The 24,302-nt window shown below is 46.0% G+C and overlaps 1 protein-coding gene across 1 annotated transcript in view; it reads right to left on the bottom strand.

Annotated features, from left to right (window-relative positions):
- The window catches only part of LOC309549061 (solute carrier family 12 member 9-like), a 338,830-nt gene extending 321,565 nt beyond the window's left edge, over positions 1 to 17,265 (bottom strand). The window contains exon 1 of the mRNA XM_082249029.1: positions 16,793 to 17,265. Coding sequence (XP_082105155.1) covers positions 16,793 to 16,970 — 178 coding nt within the window. The 5' untranslated portion in view covers positions 16,971 to 17,265. The remainder of the gene's footprint in view (positions 1 to 16,792) is intronic.
- Positions 17,266 to 24,302: the final 7,037 nt, after the last annotated feature.

The following is a 24,302-nucleotide window of genomic DNA, read 5'->3' as shown; positions in this document are numbered from 1 at the left end:
GGCAGATGTCCCAATACTTTTGACAAAATAGTGTATGAATACAATAAGAACGTTGTTTATAAAAATCTATTATGTTGCATTTTATACAATATTTGTAATGTTATGTCCTATCATAGATTGTAGTTTCCTCTTCTACTTCATATACACCCCCTGAAGAAGATTACGAAAGCAAATTTCGAAACGTGGTGGGTGTTCACCATTTGGAGATTTCTGTTTGGTGATTCCAAGTTGAAATTTTGTAACTGAATTTATGGAAAAATATATGTAACATTGGAATAGCCACTTTAGTTTTGTATAGCATGTTTTTTTATATTTTGTGATAAAGATCTCTGTACATTTTTACAATTTACTTTAAGCCTACAGTTTACTATGAAATATTATTTGTTGTTGTTCAAAGTCCCACATATGAGGGATTTCTGTTCATGTATTTCAATGCTTGGGCCTGCACAGCCCCTAGAAGGCCCTCAGATCTAGTGTGAGGAGAAGACAATGTAACATTCACAGGAATCCATGATAAATGCATAGAAAAACAACACTCAATCGTTTGTAACTATCTGACAACCTGTGTAGCAAGTGCCATCACCCTGTTACATAGCTTGCATTCAGTCACTGAAGGGTAGGGGACAATGATATTCTTGGTAAACAAATGCAGAGCACAACTTAGACCTTAGGCTAGGTACATATCTGAGCGGGTGTGGGAAGGCGGGTGTGTGTAATAGCACACCTTCCCGCAACCGTAGAGGGAAATACACTGCTACTTATTAGATATGTTGGGGTACTATTAAAGTAGAACTTTAGGCAAAACCTTTTTGGATAGAGGCCATTGTGGAGATTTGCCTTGACTTCCTGTCCCATAGCCAAACGGGAAGTGAGAGGAAATTCCTGCAAATTAATGGAATTCTTTGGGGACCCCCAGCTTACCAGAACTAGTGTCCCCATTGGAAAATTTCCCCTCTATTACTTTTCTGGGGACAACCCAAAATCTGGGATTTTCTTTTACTTTCACTTTCAAAAATAATGGTAAACAGGACAAATAAAGAGGGAGAATCTCCTTAACGGGGGAAACAGGCAGCAATAAAAATGGGCCGGTATTCTAATTCCTCTCCACTCTATCCAAAGCTAATATAAAAAGTTTTGACTTTAATTATACTTTAATCCTAAAGACACCCCCACGCTCTGGAAACCGCAGGGGGGTTTCCCGTACTGGAAGCATAACTGCACTAAGCAGTGTTCCTGCAGCCGCGTTTTTTTTCGAGAAGGTGCAGAGACTTTTCTCTGTGTTTTCAGGAGGTACAGCAACCCATTTAATTAAAGTGGGCTGCTCTGCCCGAGCAAACGAAACCGCTGGAAACCCAAAATCTGTTGCAATATCAAGGCTTCTAATCGGAAAGTATTTCTGAAGACCTTGTACCTCTCAGGATACGTTCACCTTGTACTAGGGCTGCACGATATTGGGAAAAAAAGTACATTGCGATATTTGGTTTTCAACTATATATATCGCAATATTTCTCTGGGTGGAATGCAGAAGACACTGACAGTGTGGATTAGGCAGAGTCGGGACTGTAAGGTAAGAGGTGGTAAGAGGTAGAAGAACATCCTCGCACCCAGTGCCAGCTCCGTATACACAGCGCCCCGGACAGTGTCCGGAGGAGGGATCAGTGAGCAGAGCTCAGCTCTCTGCCAGGGGATCCGCCACACTTGTAGAACTTCTCCCGCCCGGACAGCCCGAGCCTAGAGGAAGCGGGCTGAGTGAAGTGTCCCAGCAGTAGTACGGTAGCAGCCTTTGTCCCTGGTGCTCCTCCGCCATGCTCCGGACGTCTCTCCCCCCTCTCCTGCTGCTTTGCACTGTAGCGCTCTGCAGCCTCTCCACCGCCATGCAATCCATGCAATCCGCCATGCAATCCAGCCCTCCCAGCTCTGCCTCTTAGTCTCCAGCCGACCATTACTCCGCCCTGCTCCGCCCATTGTCTCTCCATTGAATCTATTTACAAAACATTACAGCCTGATCCGGCCCCGTGCGCGCTCCCGGTGCAGCCAGGAGAGACAATGGGCGGAGCAGGGCGGAGTAATGGTCGGCTGGAGAATAGAGGCAGAGCTGGGAGGGCTGGATTGCATCGGGCTGGAGGGGCGGAGTTCTGGTCACAGCCTAAAAGCAAAACGGATGTGTCGGCTGCCAGCACTGTGAGTCCTCCTCCTCCCCCGAGTCCCGACTTCTCCCTGCCTCCCTGCCTATGCTAAATATCGTGTCTTCCGCGATATGAATATCGCCCACGCCCGCACACACATGCATCACACACTATCATTCAGCCCTACCTTGTACCTCTCAGGATACGTTCACCTTTTACCTCTCAGGATACGTTCACCTTGTACCTCTCAGGATACGTTCACCTTGTACCTCTCAGGATACGTTCACCTTGTACCTCTCAGGATACGTTCATACTTTCACAAAGCATGTACGTAGCCTTAAGCCCCGTACACACGCGTCGAAAATTGGCAGGGAATTTTCGTCCGACGACCGATCTGCTGATTTTCGGCTTGTTAGTATGATGCTTCCGACAAAGAACACAAAGAAAGCAAACCAACACATGACATCACTTCTGATGCCCCATACACACGTGCAGATTATCTGCAGACTTTTGTCTGCAGACTTACCAAAACCATATAATATGAGGTCAAACCTAAACACTTTCAATTTGTATGCAATCCGGCAGGGCCTTGCACTACATAGAAAAGGTAAGTCTGCAGACAAAAGTCTGCAGATAATCTGCACGTGTGTATGGGGCATTAAGTAGACTTTTGTTGGGCGAGAAAATTAGTGTGCAGTCTAGGCACATTCCAACCAACAAAATACAACTCTGGACAAAATACGGACGATCGGTCGGCCGATAATCGTTGCGTGTGTACGGGGCTTTAGAGGTACAAAGACTTCAGAAATACTTTCCGATTAGAAGCCTTAATAATTAATATTGCAACAGATTTCGGGTTTCCAGCGGTTTCGTTTGCTTGGGCAGAGCAGCCCATTTTTGGGAACGGGCGTAGAATCACTTGCTTTCCTGACATTCACAGAAATGCACTGCCCTTTACCAGACATATGATGGTGCCATTAATTCCAAATTCAACCTTTCTCATCTTTATTACCCTACAGCATGGGTCTCCAAAGGCCAGCCCGCAGGCCACATGTGACCGGCTAGTACATTTCATCTGGCCTGCAGCTAAAATCCTCAGACTTACTGCACTTCCAAATTGAACAATATAATAGCGCACACATACACAGAAAAACAATGGTTTTCAAATTTTGTAAGGCTATTTAAAAACACCTGCTCTTATGAAGTAAATATGGGGATTTGGTCCCACCATATGGCCATACCGTGCTTAAGCCCACCACTACGTCAAAGTACCCCATTATCAGTGGGTCCTACACTATTCATAGAGAAGATAATCCCACTTCTCAACACCATAGGGCAATACTCACTCCTGTCATGGGAGAGGTTTGCAAGCTGCAGACTCCTCTGCTAGAACTGCAATGAAGGGACACCTCCTGGAACTACTCACAGGTGTGACCAAATCCCCATATTTACTTCATAAGAGCAGGTGTTTTTAAATAGCCTTGCAAAATTTGAAAACCATTTTTTTTCTGTGTATGTGTGCGCTATTATAGTGTTCAATTTGTATATTGGTCTTTTAGCAGCACCAACCTGAGAGTTGTGCGTTTTAGGGTGTGTCCCGGTGTGATCCCCCCCACACAATATCTTTTTTACTGCACTTCCAGTCTTCACGTGTCACTGCGCTGTCATTAGGCCACCACCTGCTGGCCGTATGCAAGACAAGTCCCTTTGACCTGCCAACAAAACCAACCCCCCCCCCCCCCCCCCAGTTATGCACCCTTTTCACAACAATGTTGATGTAGCACCCTCCTAGACAGGTGCTAAGTAAAAGCATCTAATGCTCCTGCTGCTTATCAGGGGAGCCTGATCTTTAGTGAGGTCTGTTCTCTGTGCTCAGTGTGTATTCATCTGGTCTGAGGGAGTGTCCCCACTGTATCCAATGGGGAGGCCTGTTGGACAGTGGAGGAAACCTGGCCAATGATACACAAGCTTTTGTACTGTCCCAGTGGGTAGGCATCTGGAGAGGTGCATCATGGGATTGATGATAAAAGCGAGGAGCGCACGAGGCAGGGTGTCTTTTGGTGGGAGCAATGTCCCAGGAGAAGGTGGATGGTTGTCTCTCCTCCTGCATGTGTGAGGAAGGTGGTTCAGGCGGTCGGCCTAGTGAACCAGGTGTTTGGAGCTGAGCTGCAGAGGATCCAGAGTGCTGACAAGTGGAGCTGCTGGCAGAGACTGTTGGGAAAAACAGTATTGTGAGTACCAGGAGATTTGCCTAAGGGTCTGCCTAGGAGAGGGGACCACTCCCGAGAAGTCAGGGGATCAAGGAGCTAGCTCACACAGGAAGTTTATCAGTAAAGGGGGTGCCGTGTAGTTGACCCTGAAGAATAGAAACAAAGGGGGTGCCAGGAAGGGCCCTGAAGTTGTTCAGCAATACAGTACAGTTTACCTCAGAAAGCTTGTTTACTTATACTTCACAGCTAAGGGCAAAGTGAAGCAGCGGCCTAGCCGTGACTAGCGTTACTCAGCGTTCCCCAGCATTACTCAAGTCGTCCCAGCCAATTGTGCATAGTTGTATAAAGTTGGATTATCCCACTCATTCCCTTCTCCTATCCAAGTTCCAAATAAAAACACAAAAACCAAGGTTACTGGACTGTTTCCTGACTGAGCTAAAACACTTGGATAAATGTCAAACTGTCATGTTGTTGCTAATGGTAACCCAGCGGAACCCGTAACCAGCAGCTCCCAAGGGAGTAGTGCTACATTGATGTCACAGTTTTTTTTCCATGCAGAAGACTGCATACACGTTACAGAAAATATCCACACAATAAACTAGTGTTGTGGTGTGAACAGGGCATATAGAGAACAGTTGTTTTCTGTGTGCCCTTGCAGAACGCGTGCAGAAAAGACGTCTCTGCACCATGGTGTGAACAAAGACTTAAAGAGGAGTTCCAGCCTTTTCACTCACCTGTCCAACGATCCAGCGATGCGGCCGCCCGAAGCCTCCATCCTCTTCCCGCTAGTCTCGGCAACGCCGGCAGCACTGGTGTGGGCACCCGGCTGTGACAGTTTGCGGCTTCACAGCCGGGTACCCACTGCGCATGCGCGAGTCGCGCTGCGCGTCTTGATTGGCCGGCAATCTTCTGGGACCTCTGACATGTCCCAGAAGATTGCAGGGAGGGAGGGGGAGAGGAGAACTTCCGTTCAGGGTGCCGCGGCGCTCCGAGCGGAAGTGGGAGCGGGTACCTGTCAAAACTAGGTACCCGCTCCCCCCCCCCCCAAAAAAAATGACATGCCAAATGTGGCATGTCAGGGGGTTAGAATACCTAAAGCGGAAGTTCCACTTTTGGGTGGAACTCCACTTTAAGCCAGCCATAGATGGTGCGATTTTCTTTCCTGCCACCTTTCCCTGCAGGAAAGAAAATCACTTGATTCTCCCATCACCACAGACAGTGTTGATGGCAGGGTGGATTTAATTTAAATAAAGTCGATGTAAATCATGATTTAAATCGCTAGTAAAAAGGCTTGATTTAAAATAAACTCAATTTAAATCATCATTTTTAAAGAGCCACTGTCATCTCTGTCCCGCAGCGGCTCCTCCTCTGACCTGCTGTTGACTCACCGACAGTCCCTTTCACTTTAATGGGATGGCTGGTGAGGGACGTGGAGGCAGCAGGTGAGTGGATGCCCGCTAACAGGCGCTGCCATGATGGATCTGAAATGACCAGTGCTCTTTAAATGTAAGGACTTGCTGGTAGTTAGCATCTTTAACCACTTGCTGACCGCCAGCAGTACATATACTGCAGCAAGATGGCTCTGTAACGACGTAACTGTACATCCTTTCGCAAGATTGCTAGTGGGGGCCCGCATGCGCCGACCAGAGGCATGTGCCGATTGGCTAGAGGGAAGAACCAATCAGTGGGTCCGGCGGCCGCAATTGCTGCCGGGCACCCACAATCGCTCCCATGGAGACAGAATGGCGGTCTGACATTGTAAACACGGCAGACCGCTGTTCTGTCTGTAATGAACACAGGAATCCTGTGTTCCTCCTATTTCGGAATACAGGTCTCTTTGTTCATGCAGCGAGTCCCCAGTTAGAAAGCACCCCCTAGGGACAAGTTTAACCCTCTGATCGCCCCTGGTGTTAACCCCTTCCCTGCCAGTGTCATTAGTACAGTAACAGTGCATATTTTTAGCACTGATTACTGTAGTAATGTCACTGGTCCCCCCAAAAGTGTCAAAAATGTCAGTCAGGAGTCCGATCTGTCCGCCGCAATGTCACAGTCCCAGTAAAATCCTTGATCGCCACCATTACTAGTAAAAAATAAATATAAATGACATAAATCTTTCCCCTAGTTTGTAGACACAATAACTTTTGGGCAAACCAATCAATATACACCTATTGGGATTTTTTTTACCAAAAATATGTGGCAGAATACAAATTGGCCTAAAATGATAAAAAAAAAATTAGATTTTTAAATTTTTTTTTTTAGTGGGAATGTTATATAGCAGAAAGTAAAAAATATGGGTTTTTTTTTTTCAGAATTGTCACACATTCTGACAGGCGGGTTGTACCCAAGTTACTAGATCAATCAACTTGGGTTCAATTTTGCCTGCCTAAACATGGTTCTATACATGGCTGCAGATTCGAACCATCTATGGCTGGCTTTAGCTCATCACTAGTACAAGCCCTAGTGAATGTCATATTACTTTGTAGGTAGGAAGTCAGGGGGTGGTAAAAACATGGATTAACTGCCTGTTTTTAGTGCCTTTTTGCTGTTTTTGAGAACTTATCAAGCCTTCATTTTTTTGATCCCTAAGCAGCCCATAGATTATGCAATTTTCCTTCCATCTACCACAGGTTTTAATTGCTCAATTTCCCTATCAACGCAATCAGGGGGAATCCCTCCTGCAGCAACTATTGTGTTCTGCTGTTCGGGAAGCCTTCCCATCTGGCAGAATGCAATGGTCACTGCCGCCGGCAGTGATCGCATGAAACAAATTCAACAGGCTGGTTGTATTGAATTCGATGGATGGATTAGTACAACCAACCAATCAGCTTCTGACTTCAGCTTGTTCAATTAAGCTTTGATAATAAAACCTGGAAGCTGATTGGTTTCTATGCAAAGTTGCACCGGATTTTACACCCTCCAGTTTTATTAAATCTCCCCCAGTGATCTTATTTCATATCTATGTGACAGCTTGAATAAGCCCACTGATATTACATGCATATGATATGTTCCAGGATGACTTGCTAATAAAATGTCATCCAGTCTCGGCTGCCCAGTGGTTTATGGCAGCTTCTCTGCAGCGTAAAGGGTTAATAACCGGTTTTGCAGAGTGAAACTAAATAAATTCAATGAAGGAAAAAAAGAAACAGAAACATTTGCCTGGCCGTCTTCCAACTTAAATACAGCAGCGGTGACTAAGAAAGGAAAGCTGGACTACAAATCAAATGCCACCTCCAGCATTAACAAGCGCACAGATTATAAAACGATAAATCCAATCTAGCCATACATGAGCAGATAAAATCAGATTTGTGTGATCCTAGGACAGCGACCAGGCAATAACTGAATCGTCATATCCATAGACAGCACCAAGTTACTCCCATAGCAATTTTCAATCAATCAATTTTCAATGCGAACACAGCAGGACTGATTCCACCGACAGCATGTGTCCAAGTCGTGAAACATTGATTGGAAGCCTTGATTTGATTGGCCATTTTTGCAATCAAAAGCTGGATAGAATTGGCTGAAAATGGGTACATTTATGGTCATCATGATATAAGATTTAAAAATGAGTTCAGATATTGTGTATGCGAGAACAAGCTTGCGATTTACACATGTTTCCGGGTGTGGCTCATAGAGCAGTCCATTCACGTCACTGAGCTGCCCCTATGCGTGTTTACCGCCCAAACAAAGCTCCTCCTCCTTTTTTGGGCGCCAAGCTTAGCATGATTTTTAAAGGCGCGTTTTGCGGCAATTGATAATGTGACATGACAATCGCAGTAGAATGGCACCGCATTTGGGAGCTATGAGGAACAATGATACTCAAACACGTGTCGAGCATTTTGGAATTACGACAATTCTGCCCGACATTCCAAATCGCCTAATGTGAACGGGACCGGAGTGTTTGCTTCTCCCAGCAATTACCGATCCTTCCTCAGCTGCCCATACCTATTACAATGTGATTACACTCTACAAGATCTGAGTGATTTCTTTTAGATTGACTAAAACTATGTAACGTGAGAGCCTACAACAAAGAAATCTGTACAATCAGACTGCAATATGTATGGCCACACATTATACAATTTTACTTTAAATTGACCACAACCATATAATACAATCTGGTCACTTTTAATGTGTATGCAGTCAGGCCAGCCCATGCACTACATACTGTAATTGAAGGTAAATCTAAAGGAAATTGAATGAGAAAATTGTATAATGCATGGCCAGCCTGACCACGTGCCGACCAGACGCCGTAGTTTTAATGCAGAAGGTCGGCTCTATTACGTAAAATGACGTACCTGTATGCCGCTTCATGTAATAGACAGTGAGGGCACGCACGAGCCGCCAGAGGCACGCACACGCGCTGATTGGGCTCCTCCTCTGGCCAATTGCCGCGTGTGCGGTGCGATGCGATGCCGTTGCAATGTCCGCCGGCCACCGGCAATCGCTCCTCATGGAGACAAGGCAGATCCTGCTATTTAGGAACACAGATCTCTGTGTTCATCTATTGAGTACATCCCCCCCACAGTTAGAAAGCACTCCCTAGGAGTACACTTAAACCTTTGATGACCCCTGGTGTTAACCCCTTCCCTACCAGTGTCATTATTACAGTAACAGTGCATATTTTTAGTACTGAATACTGTAGTAATGTCACTGGTCCCCCTGAAGGTGTCAATTAGGTGTCCGATCTGTCTGCCGTAATGTCGCAGTTCCGATAAAAATCGCAGATCACCTCCATTACTAGTAAAAATAAATAAATAAATAAAAATGACATCCCCAGAAACAATAGACCCCCGGCAGCAACAACAGATCTCCCAACAGTTAGCATCAATAGACTCTCAAGCAGCCAGCAACAATAGAGCCCCCTCTAGCAACAACAGATCCCCCCAACAACAATGACCCACCTAGAGCTACACGATTCTGGCCAAAATGAGAATCACGATTTTTTTGCTTGGAATAAAGATCACGATTCTCTGTGTAACATCTTTTACATTATAAAAAAAATTGGGATAACTTTACGGTTTTGTTTTATTTTTTTTATTTTTTTATTCATTAAAGTGTATTAATTGCGTTTGAAAGACTGCTGCGCAAATACAGTGGGACATAAAAATTTACAACAATCACCATTTTATTCTGCAGGGTCTCTGCTAAAAAAAAATATATATATATATAAATGTTTTGGGGGTTCTAACTACTTTTCTAGGAAAAATAAACTGATTTAACTTGCAAGCACCACAAGTGTAGGAAAAAGGTTTAGTCTTTAAGAGGTTAAACTTCCTTCAGGGAAAGAAAAGATACAATGTAATCATTTGTGTTTACAGTTCAGTGGGAGACTAAGCGCCGGTTCACATTACCGCGACGCTACTTCTCGGGGCGACCTCCGAGATCGTGGTGCGAGCAGCGCGCCGCGACCTCAGAGCGGCCGCCACGGACTTCATAACATTGAAGTCTATGGCGGTCGCCTCCTGGTCGCCCCAAAGAAGCTACGGACCCTTTTTCTAGGTCGGAGCGACTTGTGTCACTCCTATTAGAACGGGTCCGCAGCTTCCCTATGGGAGGCGACCTGCGGCGACCTGTGAGGCGACCAGGTCGCCTCACAGGTCGCCCTAGTGTGAACCGAGCCTTAGGCTTCTTTCACACGGTCCGCCTCCGTAGGCGGATCCGTGTTGCTCAGCGGGGATCGATCCGCGATCCCCGCTGAGCCGGGCGGATGACAGCTCCGTCTCCGCTTGCAGAGCGGAGAGGGAGGTGTCTCAGCACCCGCTGCCCTCTATGAGGGATCGGAGGAGAGCGGACCGCTTGTCTGCTCTCATCAGATCCGCTCCGCTCCGATTACTGAACGGATGGAAAAATAGGGTTTCCACCCGTCCAGATTTCAGCACAGGATCGGATGCGGATGGCAGCGGGTGTCAGCGGAGGTGACCTCCGCTGACACCCGCTGCCCCATAGAGCTGCATGGAGGATCCGATCAGATCCGCCTAAAAAACTGACAGGCGGATCTGATCGGACCGCCCGTGTGAAAGAGCCCTAATGCTGATAGGCTTTTGCGGAGGCTTTTTTTTTTTTTTGACAGGTGCTCCCTCATAGTTATGTAAAGAATCGAGCAAGTGTCATGTTAAGATCGTCAGGGGGAGTGAATCGCGATCTCGATTCTGTTACAATTAATCGTGCAGCTCTAGACCCACCCGAAACATAATCCCCCCACCCCCTCCAGAGAAAACACATCCCCCAGAAACAATAGAACCCCGGCAGCAACAACAGATCTCCCCACAGTTAGCATCAATTAACTCTCAAGCAGCCAGCAACAATAGAGCCCCCTATAGCAACAATAGATCCACCCAAAACAAAATTCCCCCACCCCCTCCAAACAAAACTCACCCCCCAGAAAAAATAGACCCCTGGCAGCAAAAACAGATCTACCCACAGTCACCGCTGACATCCGCTGCTCCATAGGGCTGAATGGGCATCCGATCAGATCCGCCTAAAAAACTGACAGGCGGATCTGAGCGGACCGCCCATGTGAAAGAGCCCATAGGCTACATGTACACAGGACATTTTCAAAAGTCCTTTCAATGCTGGAATTTTACAGCTATGTAAAGGACGTTTAAAGCCTCCATTGTGTCGCGTTTGCAGCCGCGTTTAGTGGCATTTAGCAGGTGTTTGCGCTCAGATCTGTTTTTAGAGGTCAAAAAATCATTCCCCTTTAAACAGTAAAAACGCAAGCGCTAAACGCGGGTGATCACAGGTGATCGCGTTTTGCGTTTGAAACGACACGTTCTGAACATCCTGAACGCAAATAATTGCTTTCCAAAAAATGACACTGAACTCAACTGCCTGTAAATGACTGTAAACGACTCAGTGTACATGGACAGATAAGATAACATACAGGAGGGTTCAGGGGCTTCTGAAAAAAACACCCAACTGCTCCTAAACGTCCGTTTACAAGTAGCAGTGTACATGATGCCTTACCGGCGTTTTTCTGGCTTTTTAGGCGTTTTTGCAGCGTTTTGTGCAGGCGATTATAGGTTGACAAGTGACAAATGGAAAAAAATACCGCCTGTAATCTGCCAAAGAAGAAGCTCATGCACTTTTGAGTGACGGCATTTTGCTTCAGGCGACAGAATGCTCAGATGTGAACAGGAGCCATTGATATGAATGGGATTTGTCTTGTTGGGTGTTTTTACAGCTGAGGCTTAGAGCGGGAAATCGCCCAAAAACGCCTAGATGTGACCGGAGCCTTAAGAACTGTCTGGAACTATCAATCAGGGGTAAAACGAAAATGTATTCAAGTATCCAGTGTTGCTGGTATTCCAGCCTCTAGATAGGGAATTATCAATTCAAATGACAAAGAGGCACTGGAGGATTATAATACACCCTCAAATAAGAATCCATTCACATATAGGCATCTCAGATCATGGGCAGAAATTTCACAGCTCTGCCCGCCATCCCAAACCATTGCAAGTTGTGGGACGCCCATGCGATTCCTTGCAATGGCACCTCAAACACGGCGCAATTTTGCCGCAATTGCCACCCGAAGAATCGAGGTAAAATTACAAAAACAGAATCGTGGGATGCCTGTCGCCCGAAAAAAGTACAAGATGGGAATATGTATTCTGCTATATATTTTTAGTAAAAAAAATCCCAATACGTGTATATTGATTGGTTTGTGTAAAAGTTATCGCGTCTACATACTAGGGGAAAGATTTCTGTTATTTTTTTTACTAGCGATTTTTAGTGGGACTGTGACATTGCGTCGGACAAGTTGGACACCTAACTGTCACTTTTGACACTTTTATGGGACCAGTGACAATAATACAGTAATCAGTACTAAAAAAAAAAAAAAAATAGCACTCTCACTGTACTGACACTGGCAGAGAAGGGATTACCATCAGAGGCAATCAAAGGGTTAAGTGTGCTCCTAGGGAGTGCTTTCTAACTGTGTGTGGGGGTTGCCTAACTGGAGGTAGACAGAGACCTGTGTCGTGATTTTGCAAAGGAGGGCCGTCCTGCCACAGTATATATGTGTGTGTGGCGGTTCTCAAGTTGTTAAAGCGGAATTATATTGTATCTGAGCACCACAAACCAAAAATATATTTATTTCCTTTTTAATATTCAAGGCACACTCCCCCATACATCCATGTCTCCATGCTAAATTTTGCTGAGAAATCACTTTGAAAAACACCCCCTAGCATTCCTGGCTGTGGCCATCTTGAGTAAGGGCAGATGATTCATGTAGCATTTTCTCCCCAGAATCCATCTGCCCTTAGCTCAGACATGCAGGCAGGAGCTGAGAAAACCCCTCCTCCCCTCCTAAAGACTCCTGGGATGTATGCTATCATTTGCCTAGGCCTGGAAACCAGGGAATAACTGAAGAAATGTAAAAATGATATACTTTCCTATTTATTTACTAATGCTAGCAGCATAAGAATTGCAAATACTGTAGTCCATATTGATTGGGTGACAGGTTCTGCTTTAAGGCAGCCCAATGAAATCATTGGGCTTCTGATGTCAAAGACCATCACAAATATCTGATATGTCATAAGGACCATCACACAAGGACCATCACAAATATCTGACATTCTAAGGACCATCACACAAAGACCATCACAAATATCTGATATGTCATAAGGACCATCACACAAGGACCATCACAAATATCTGACATTATAAGGACCATCACAAATATCTGACATGTCATAAGGACCATCACACAAGGACCATCACAAATATCTGACATCATAAGGACCATCACACAAGGACCATCACAGATATCTGACATATAAGGACTGTACCAAGACACGCCATGGTGGGTGGAATAGCTGTAAGGGCCGGTTCACATTGGTGTGATGTCAGACATCACATGTGATTCCCAGCACACTGCTCTGCAAATCACATGCGATGTCAGTGCGATGAGAATTCAGACATGCAGATTGTATGGCTGAATTCACATTGCATTCGAACCAAAGTTGTACAGGACCCTTTTTTTGGTCTACACCAGAATCGGATCCCATGGGTGTTCACACCCATGGGATCCGATTCCTGTCCGAATTGTCAGTTCGCACTGTAATATGCATACCAGTCTAGGGGTGTCAGTAACTTTGTATTGACGCCCCCAGTAGTTTGCATATGGTAGTGTGAACTGCCTGCGAGTCGGGTGCAAACCCGCAGTGGATTCGCAGGGTTCCCACATCGCACCAGTGTAAACTGGCCCTAAATGGGTCCGCAGTCTTGGTTGACATTGAAATTGTGCCACTTCACTTAAACAAGCATAATTTGAAAGTAGCAGGTCAGCGCCATTTCAGGTGCTACTTTGCTGACATCTGTGCCACTTCATGCATCAATGTCTACGCAAGTTGTACCTGAAATCGCAAAAAATAGCGCAGGAACCTTTTTTTAAAATTGGTATAGTCAGAGTTGCACCGATTTGAACAGTTCCATTGCCAACAATAGGGTGCGACTTGTCATGCGATTTGTAACTATCACACCAGTGTGAACGGGGGGGGGGCTTAGTCTTGGTTACAGCAGAGCACAGGTGAACCTATCCATAGACAGCAAGAAAAACTTCTACATTCTGTCCAGAATGTTACAAAGTCATCAGTTTTACTTACTTTGTGCTGAATAATGGGAGTGTCCAGGAAAATGATAATGACGCTGGCTATACACACTTTAGCTTTTTTTTTTTTTTAATCCAATCGCTGTGCAAAACAATCAAATCCAAAATCTATTTATTAGTCATAACTTCCCTTTTGTTCAATTTAGTCTCAGTTTTGAATAAACTGAATTGATTGTCTCTAGATGGAAAATTACTGGTCCTATTGAATCAATGAGCATCACATAAATGTAATAAAGCCCCCATTCACATCGGGCCGATTGGACATGCGATTTGACATGTCAAATCGCATACCAAATCAGAGCCTATTGTCCACAATGGACTGTCCGAATCGGTGCAATGAAGACCTGGCGGTGCCGCGCCGATTCTCAAAAGTCGTTTCTGCACTACTTTTGGCGACTTCGTCGGGGGGCGATTTCAATAGACATCTGTGCAGGAAGCCACACAAATTTCTGTCAAATTGTTCCCAAACTCGCACCGAGATGCCAATTTGAAATCATGCGATTCAGCTGAACTCGCACGATTTCAAAACCGCCCTCAGTGTGAACAAGGGCTCAATCAGATCTGGATCAATCAGATTATGAGATTGCATGGTGGAAAGATGTGATTGATTAATTAGGATCGTATTTAAGCCCCAAATCGCACAGGAAAGTGCAGCGCATTCCTGTGCAATTCACATGCCATTCAGTGCGGTGCGATTTCAGTCCATTCATTTTGAATGAGCTAAAATCACACCAAAGCAGCGCATGCACTACTTTTGAAAACGCATTGCTACTGGATCGAAAGGTACTTTTGTACCATGCCAATCTGGTGCAGGCGAATGCACTGCATTTGTGACCTGCGTTTGGGGTGTTGCTAACTTATCACTGACGGATCGCAAGGGTGGTGCGTTTTGAACACACACAGACTGCAGGTTTCCCACACTGTAAACCTAGCCTTAGGGCTCTTTCACACGGTCCGCATTCCGTTGCAGTTGCAGACCATGCTCTGCTCAGCAGGGATCGATCCGCCGATCCCCGTTGAGCCGGCGGATGACAGCTCTGTCTCCACACTGTGTGCGGAGAGGGAGGTGTCAGAGCCCCGCTGCTCTCTATGGGGAATCGGATGACAGCGGACCGCCGATCCATCCGATCCGATCCCCAGGACGGATGGAAAATAGGGTTTCCATCCGTCCGGATTTCACGGATAGGATCGGATGCGGATGGCAGTGGGTGTCAGCGGACATGTCTCCGCTGACATCCGCTGCTCCATAGGGCTGAATGGGGCATCCGATCAGATCCGCCTAAAAAACTGACAGGCGGATCTGATCGGACCGCCCGTGTGAAAGAGCCCTTAGGCACTTGCTGCCAAATCGTGTGCCTGGTACGCAGCTGCAGGCATCACCCCGGTACTGTTTTTTAGAGCCAACGGGTGGCTCTCTTGTAATAGCAACCGGTGCGGCTAACTAGCTACTTGGTTGCTATTACAAGCAGTAGGAGGGGATGTCCCCCTTTCTTGCCGCCTTCCGCAGCTCTCTTGGGCTTCTCTGTGTCACTGGGAGACCTGAGCTACCAGCTGGCACATCTGCTGGCTAGTCAGAGACCCGAAAAAAGCTGAAATCAGCTTAATCCCTGCTATGGTAAGCCAGAACGATGCCATGATATCACTTCCGTTTTACCTGGCTGACATCGGCGGCTTTTTTTGAAAATCAAAAGTATTCAAAAATGCCGATCTTGGCATTTTGAATGTTTTTTAAAGTGCAAAGGAAGAATTTGGGGTCTTATTGACGCCAGATCCCTCCATTAGAAGTACCTGTCACAAGGATGTTTACATTCCTTATGACAGCAATAGAAGTGATAAAAAAAAATTAAGCAATAAATAAAAAAGTAATAAAAATGTAATAACTAAAAACAAAAAATTAAAAGTTGAAGCGCGTGTTGGTCCCTCGCGCACGCAAACAGCGATCATCCCAGGGTATTGCCGTGAATGTCAGAACATGGGCAGTAATGCCAGCACTAGACCTCCCTGTAGATATAAAGTGATAACCTGTACAGGCGTTTAAAGCGTCGCCCATGGATAGTAGAATTGACGTCATTTGTCGCTGTCACGTGGGCGTGTGCAATTTTAAAGTCTGACATGTTTGGTATCTATTTACTCGGCGTGACAATCTTTTATATACTACAAAAAATAATTGGATTATGCATTTTTTTTTTAGATTTAAATTTAAAAAAGTTTATTTTTTTCCCCAAAAATTGTGTAAAAAAAAATCCGTTGCGCAAATACCTTGTGACATAAAAAAACAAAAAATTGCAAAAGCTGCCAATTTCTCTAGGGCCTCTGCTTTAGGCCCCTTTCATACTTGTGCAACACTGCAAAGTCAAATCATTTTCTGGTCATTAAAGCCCCTTTTCACACTTGTGAGACGTGTCCTGCAACTTGGGACTGCAAAGTTGTACTCCATGATTTCTAATGATTACCATTCATATATGTGCGACTTAAAAGTACTCCCTGCACTATTTTGATGCGACTTGAGGTCCTTAGACTTCAAAATTACACAGGCATTGCTTCAAGTCGCACAACTTTCAGGTCGCAGAAGTGTGAATGGGGCCTTAATATATATATATATATATATATATATATATATTGTTTTGAAGTAATTAGAGGTTTTCTAAGTTATTTTCTAGCAAAAAATATCGATTTTAAAGTGCCATAAAATGTCTGTTCTCCAAGCATGAATGAAAATCGACTCCCCTGTGTGTGACATATGAATGGCTTGATGACTATATAGACTGATCGGATGGATCAGGAAAGAAATGAGCATTATAATAAGAGAAAGGCAGAGCTGTCATTCCAATGACAAGGAAGAGACATACCGATCCGGAGGAAGAGGACCACACTGAACATGGCCAGTAGAGTGGGGACCACCACCCCCAGGAAGGTGGAGAGTTTCTTGGTCCCTGATCGGGGTGCACTGTCCCTGCGGGGGGTTCCATTGACGGTTGGCTCCTCTGTGCTCAGCGGGTAGACGATCAGGGGGCTCCGCTCATCCATTGCTGACCTCTCTCCTTCTGATCACTTCTCCCACCAGCTGTGATCCCTCCTGAGTGGGCGTGGCGCTGACCCCAGCAGGAGGGCTTCGCTGGCTCCCACGTCTAGGGGGTCACACACACAGAGAGAGAGAAGAGGAGGAATGCAGCCTGGCTCTCCGCTCTACACCTACAATGTGTAATAGAAGGAAGTGAGTACAGAGCCAGGTCACAGGAGACTGATCGAGCAGGAAATGCACTTCTTACATTGAAGGCAGGCTGTCAGCATGGGATTGTCCCTTCTAGGAAGATTTGTTGGCTGTCAGCTGAGCCCCTATCTATCAGTATGTATGTGTGTGTATACAGACTGTCATCACAGCTCCACCAATCAAAGTACAGGGGGAAAGTCCAAGTCTGAGCAACCTGTCCTGTGCATAGGGAGCTGGCGAATACTATTGCTTTCAGTGCCTAGATACACACTATACAACTTGTGTGCGATTTCCTTTAGATTTACCTTCATCTATGTAGTGCAAGGGCCTGCCTGATTGTATACACATTGAAAGTGTTTGGGTCTGACCTCATATTATATGGTTTTGGTAAATCTAAAGGAAAAATCTACAGAAAGTTGTATAGTGTGTATGCAGCTTAAGAAGAATAGCTGCCTAGTACACAGGATGAGAAAGTCGGAGGAAAAACAGCGCTTCCGGAGCGATCGTCCCATAATCTGATCATTAGTGCCGGTTCACACTTCCGCGTGTGCGGTGATCGCTTGTAATATCGGAGCGCACTGCTCCTTCATTACATGCGATCGGCTGTGCGGTGTGAGTTTAGCCATACACTTTGTATGGCTAAATTCGCACTGCACCCGCACAAAAGTCACACAGGACCCATTTTTTCAGCCGCATCAGGATCGGATAGCACAGTGGTTCACACTAGTGGGATCCGATCCTGTGCGAACTGTCAGATCGCACTGCGATATGCGATCAAACTGGGGGTGTCGTTACATTTAATTGACACCCCCTGCGTATCGCATATGGCAGTGTGAACTGCCAGATGTGCATTTGCGATGCGGGAACACGCTGCGAATTCGCAGCCTTCCCGCATGGCACAAGTGTGACCCGGCACTTAGTTCACAGTGTTCAGGAGCTTATCACGTCTGCAAACCAGGGGAAAGATTTATGTCATTTTTTATTTATTATTTTTTTTACTAGTAATGGTTGCGATCTGCTATTTTGTGCGGGACTGCGACATTGCGGCGGACAGATCGGACTCCTGACTGACATTTTTGACACTTTCGGGGGTACCAGTGACATTACTACAGTAATCAGTGCTAAAAATATGCACTGTTACTGTAATAATGACACTGGCAGGGAAGGGGTTAACACCAGGGGCCATCAAAGGGTTAAAGAGGTTGTAAACCGAAAAAAAAATTGTTTTTTGTTTTTTTTCACCCTGAAACACATAATGAGCTAGTATGCATTGCATACTAGCTCATTATGAAATACTTACCTTAGAACGAGCCCCCGCCGTGCCGCCCGCCTAGCTCTATGACGGGCAACATGTCCAGTCGCCCGTCTTCCGGGATCGCGGCATCCGGTCATCTGATTGGCTGGAGCCGCGGTGACGTCACTCTCGCGCATGCACGTGGGAGCCAACGAGCACGGGGCTCTGAAGGAACGGCACCAGCGGCTGTTCCTTCAGAGCGCATGCGCCAGTGATGTCACTGGCTGCATGTAAGGTAAATATCTCCTAAACGGTGCAAGTTTAGGAGATATTTACAGTACCTATAGGTAAGTCTTATCATAGGCTTACCTATAGGTACAAGTTGCAGAGGAGGGTTTACTTCCTCTTTAAGTGTAAGCCTAGGGCTGTTTTCTAACTGTGAGGGGGAGGGGCTTGTGTAATCAACACAGAGACCTGTGTTCCTATATAGGAGGATCGCGGGCTCTGTGCTGACTTCTGAGAGAACAACGGTGTGGTGTGTTTACAACAGGAGACCGCCGTTTTCTCCTCATGGGGAGCAATTGTGGATGTCCGGTGGTAATTGTGGCCGTCGGCCCCATGGATAAGCTTCCTGCTGGCCAGTGGATGGCATGCGTGCGCCCCCAGGATCGCTCCCTAGAACTGTCATACAGGTACGGCGATTCGTGGGAACCTGCTGCTGTATATAGGCAGCTGACCAGCGTCAGCAAGTTGTTATAAGGCCCGTACACACGTACCGATCGTCGTCATACAAACGTCGGCGGACGAAAGATCTGCCGATTGTACGCGTGTTAGTATGGTGCCTCCGACAGCTGTCTGCGCACATTCTGCGGACAAGAGTCTTTCTTGCAAACATAAAAATTTTTGTATGCCGACACCAGAACGGACGATTGTTCGCCAGTCAGTACAGAAATCAGCCGATAGACCGCAGATTTGCAAGACTGGGCATGCTCAGAAAAGAAAAAACACAGGGAAAGTTAACCATTACATGACATCACTTCTGCAGTCAGCTGAAGTCGGCGGACAAAATTCTTGTGCTGTCTTTGCACTTTTCAACAGACATCGACATCCCGGGGAGAAAAGACGAACGTTTGTATGACGACGATCGGTACGTGTGTACGGGGCTATAGCCTCTGAACTGTCCCCGGGTTCACTTACCTTTTTAGAAGAAATACTTACCTTGAAAATGTCTTGTCCAGCGCTGCCATCTCAGGTGTGGGCAGCTGAAGCCGGAGCGTCCTCTTCGGTGACGTCGGAGTCCCAGAATGCCCTGCACCGGCCCCGCTCGCTCGGCATGCCCAGAAGCTGTTTAGCAGGGAATGACGCACCTGCCCTGGAAATGATGAGCGGGGCCGATGCAGGCGCATTGACTCCTGGGAGCGATGACGTTCATCTCCCACGAGTCAATGCAAGCAGGAAGTGACGGCGCGGGCCGCGGCCGCAGAGGGAGGAAGAGGAAGTAAGGTAAGTCTTTAAAAACATGGTAAGTGAAACAAAAAACATTTTAACTATCCAATACTTTTTCAGTTTTTTTTAAGCTAGCGGACGGTGCAAAGTTTTTTTTTTAGGGTGGAACTCCGCTTTAAAGCTCCAGTACCCTGAAAGTGACATAGTTTCCAGGTTTTTACATCGGAGACCCAATGAAAGCCAAATACGGGTCTTCAGCCAGCTGGTGGACGGTTGGCTGGTTGCTCGGTTCCCAGGTGGGACGGGAGACCCAGGCGAGCCACAAAGGGAGGGGGGGAGGGGTTAAGGACATTTGGCTATAAGACAGGAAGTGAAGGGAAATCTCCACAATGAAACACAGGTGGCAACAAAAAAATAAATCTGACAGGAGTCATTTTCTTGCTTATTTACATTGTATTTATTTTCTCCATATAAAAATACTTACAAAAAATAGAAAGCAAATATCAAAACCATGTACTGTTCTCCCCTATATTCCCTCCCCAGGGACAGGGGTTATAACCCTCCCTTACTCTATCCTAAATGAGAAAGAAAAGTTTTTCCCATGGTTCTACTTTAGGGCTCGGTTCGCACTGGTGCAATGCCAGACATCGCATGTGATTTGCACCGCACGCCTGTCCACATCATATGTGATGTCTATGCAGTGCAAACTCAGAATCGCATCACATTCGCACCAAAATGGTGCAGGACCCTTTTTTTTTTTTGTCTGCCCTGGAATTGGATCGAATGGGTGTTCAGATCCATGCAATGCGATTCCACAGTTCGCACTGCGTTCTGTGAACCGTTTTGAGTGTGTCGTTAACCTTATATTGACACCCGCAGTGGTTCGCAGAGAGCAGTGGGAACTGCCCGTGATTCAGATGCGATGTGGGAAGCCGCACAGGAATCGCTGTGGTTCCGCATCACATCATTGTGAACCTGGCCTAAATCAGTACAGTATTTGTCCATAAAAATGACCAGGGCCACACATGCTGGGAAACCAAAGAACACAATGCAATACATTACATCATCAGGGGAAACTTTGTGTGAGAATTGTAACTGTACATACCTATTGGTTATCAATATGAGACTAGCATCCAAAGAAAAGGTACGATTATTCATCTGATATCATGTGTACTAGGCTTAAAGAGATATTACAGCATTTTTTTTTTTAAATAATAAACATGTTCTACTTACCTCCTCTGTGCAGTTGTTTTGCACAGAGCAGCCCCCAATCCTCCTCTTCTCGGGTCCCTCGTCAGTGCTCCTGGCTCCTCTCTCCTGCCAGGTGCCCCCACAGCAAGCAGCTTGCTGTGAAGGCACCCAAGCAGGCGCGCACTCAACCCGCGGCTCTGTGTGTCCATTCACACATGGAGCCGTGACTCGGCACCGCAGCTTCCGTCTCCTGATTGGCTCATTGGTTGTGACTGACAGCCAGTGGCTCCCCTTGCTGCCAAAAGCCAATCAGGAGTGTGAGTTCCTGGAGAGGCAAGGCTCTTGTGTACATCCCTGGATCAAGAGGGGGCTCAGGTAAGTATTTGGGGGGGGGGGAGGGTTGAGGGGGCTCCTGCACACAGAAGGTTTTTTTACTTTCATACATAGAATGCATAAAGGTAAAAAGCTGTGTGCCTTTTACGATTACTTTAAGGGTTCATTCACACCACATACTGCACAGGCATTTTTCTGAAGCTTGCGTTTTCTTTGAGGTCACTTCCACCTTCTTTGGGCTTTTATGTGCTCTGCACTGCACTGAGCTGTATTTGCATTGCAGAAAATCCAGTAGTGTACTTTTTTTCAGTGCATTGCAATAATGTGAAGCACTGAACTGTTGGCACTATAGAAATCCTGTATAATAATAATAATGTGAACTATGCCCATAGGATAACCTGGATTTTGCATTGTTTATGCTGTTGGGAGTGCAGTCAAAAATCCATCTACTAGAATGCGTTGTGGGAAAGCCTCATTCTCATGTGACCTCCCACTATGCATTTTAATTGCACCTCCCTTGTGATCTGCTGCGGGGGCGAGTGTAAAGTTAACGACACCCCAAATGCATTTTGCAAACACAGCGCGTTTTGCCTGCACTGGTTCACATGGTACAAAAGTACCATGCTATGCGGTTGCCGAGTCTTTCAAAAAGTAGTTCATGCACTACTTTTGGTACAGTGCAGTGCAATTTCAACCCATTCAAAATTAATAGGACAGAAATCGCACTGCAAAGAACTGCGATTTACATGCAGTTACTAGTGTGAGTGGGCCCGTAATCTACCGCTCTCATGATAAGCAATCAATGTTCAGATTACTTTTCAGAGGCAATTGCCAGGCAGTGAGGAAGCGATGTAATGCCTCCTCACCATCTGTTTTAACCCCATTTATGCTGACAAAAGCACCCCAACCGTACGCACTGCACACAGTTGCATGACTTCCCAATTTCTGTCAGTGGGTCACGTTTGGCGTGCTTGCCACCCACAGATTGCTACATGTCAGGTCGTTTTTGAAGTGGATGCAAAGCATCATGTAAATGACCGCAACATGTAAATACCCCTATCTGTTGCAGGTTGGGGGGGGGGGGCAATAAAAATGCACCTCAACTGCTCATTTTATACCCCCCCCCCCCCACCACATGTCTAAATGAGGCCTGAATCATTTCAAAATTATTTGTATAAAAATCTCAGCCATGCAAAAAGCCACAAAGACATGACAGTTCAACCATTTATACTAGGGATTATTGAATCCGGAGAATCACAGCAATTTGTTGCATTAGGACAGGGGTGTCCAAACTTTCTAAATAGGGGGCCAGTTTACTGTCCTTCATACGTTAAGGGGGGCCAGACTGTAGCTATTGGGAGTAGAGAAGGTCCTAACTTCAGTGGGAAAACAGTGCCCAACCTTTGTTGTCAGTGGGAGGAATTATGTGCCATCATTGGTGTCATTGGGAGGAATTCTGCAACAGCATTGGCATCATTGGGCCCTATTGTTGGTGTCATTGGGAGGAGCTGTGCTCCATTATTTGTGTCATGGGAGGAATTGTGCACCATCATTGGTGTCAATGGGCCCAACTGTTGATGGATTTGGGAGGAGCTGTGCCCCATCATTGGTTGCAGTGGGAGAAGCTGTTCCCCATCGTTGGTGTCATGGGAGGAATTGTGCACCATCATTGGTGTCAATGGGCCCAACTGTTGATGTATTTGGGAGGAGCTGTGCCCCATCATCGGTTTCAGTGGGAGGAGCTGTTCCCCATCGTTGGTGTCATGGGAGGAATTGTGCACCATCATTGGTGTCAATGGGCCCAACTGTTGATGGATTTGGGAGGAGCTGTGCCCCATCATCGGTTTCAGTGGGAGGAGCTGTTCCCCATCGTTGGTGTCATGGGAGGAATTGTGCTCCATCATTGGTGTCAATGGGCCCAACTATTGATGTATTTGGGAGGTGCTGTGCCCCATCATTGGTTTCAGTGGGAGGAGCTGTTCCCTATCGTTGGTATCAGTGGGAGGAATTGTGCTCCATCATTGGTGTCACTGGGCCCAATTGTTGGTGTTCCTTAAAGGAATTGTGCCCCATCTTTGGTGTCATGTGAGGACTTGTGCCCCTTCATTGATCTCAGTGGGGGAGAATTATATCCCATTGTTAGTATCAGTGGATGAAATAGTGCCCCGAGGGCTGAATATTAGCAAGCAAGGGGCCACATCTGGCTACAGTTTGGAGACCACTGCTTTGGGCTATTTTGGGTATTTTTTAACATGTTTTTAGGGTCTCATTCACACAGGTGATGGTGCCTGTATAACATGAATCAGTGTTTTTCCAGCATCACTTCCAGTTAGCCCATTGAAGTCTATTAGGATGCAGCCACTGGTCCTAATGCGACAGGCGTGTGTTTGCAGGTGAACAGTCCCGAATGCAGAGACTGTTTGCACCAACATGACATTGGTGATGGGCTGATAAAAAAAAAAGATGCTACGATATGCCGCAGCACGTTCAAATGTGCTTAAGCACAAAAAGGACAAAAAGCAAGCACTGTAATGCATTAGAGCAATGTCTTGCAGTGCACAGCACTATGTGTTCACACTGCACATCGTTATGCTCACAGTAATGCGTTGTGTGTTGTGAATAAGCCCTAAGTGTTAAAGGCCTTTTTTTTTTTAACAAAGCAATGAAAACTTTTTAAAGCATATGTCAAGGCCAACAAAAAACTTGCAAATACATTCCTAAGTTCTGTGCTTCCTGATCTACAACCCCCTTTCCTATTCAAGCATCCACCATTTTTATTATCTGTCTCTGCTCTTGATCTGTCAGAACTAAACACAATATTGTGGATGCGATCACAGATAGTTAAGTTTTTCTTAACCTTTTTACCTTAGAGGAACCCTTGAGATCATTTTTAGATCTTAGGGATCTTTAGATCTTAAACTCTTCCCCTGTTAATTTGGAGAAG

The sequence above is a fragment of the Pelophylax lessonae genome (genome assembly GCF_965119305.1).
Source record: "Pelophylax lessonae genome assembly, chromosome: 3".
NCBI lineage: Eukaryota > Metazoa > Chordata > Amphibia > Anura > Ranidae > Pelophylax > Pelophylax lessonae.
Note: the sequence above shows the minus strand (reverse complement) of the source record. Positions and strands in the feature narration are given on the sequence as shown.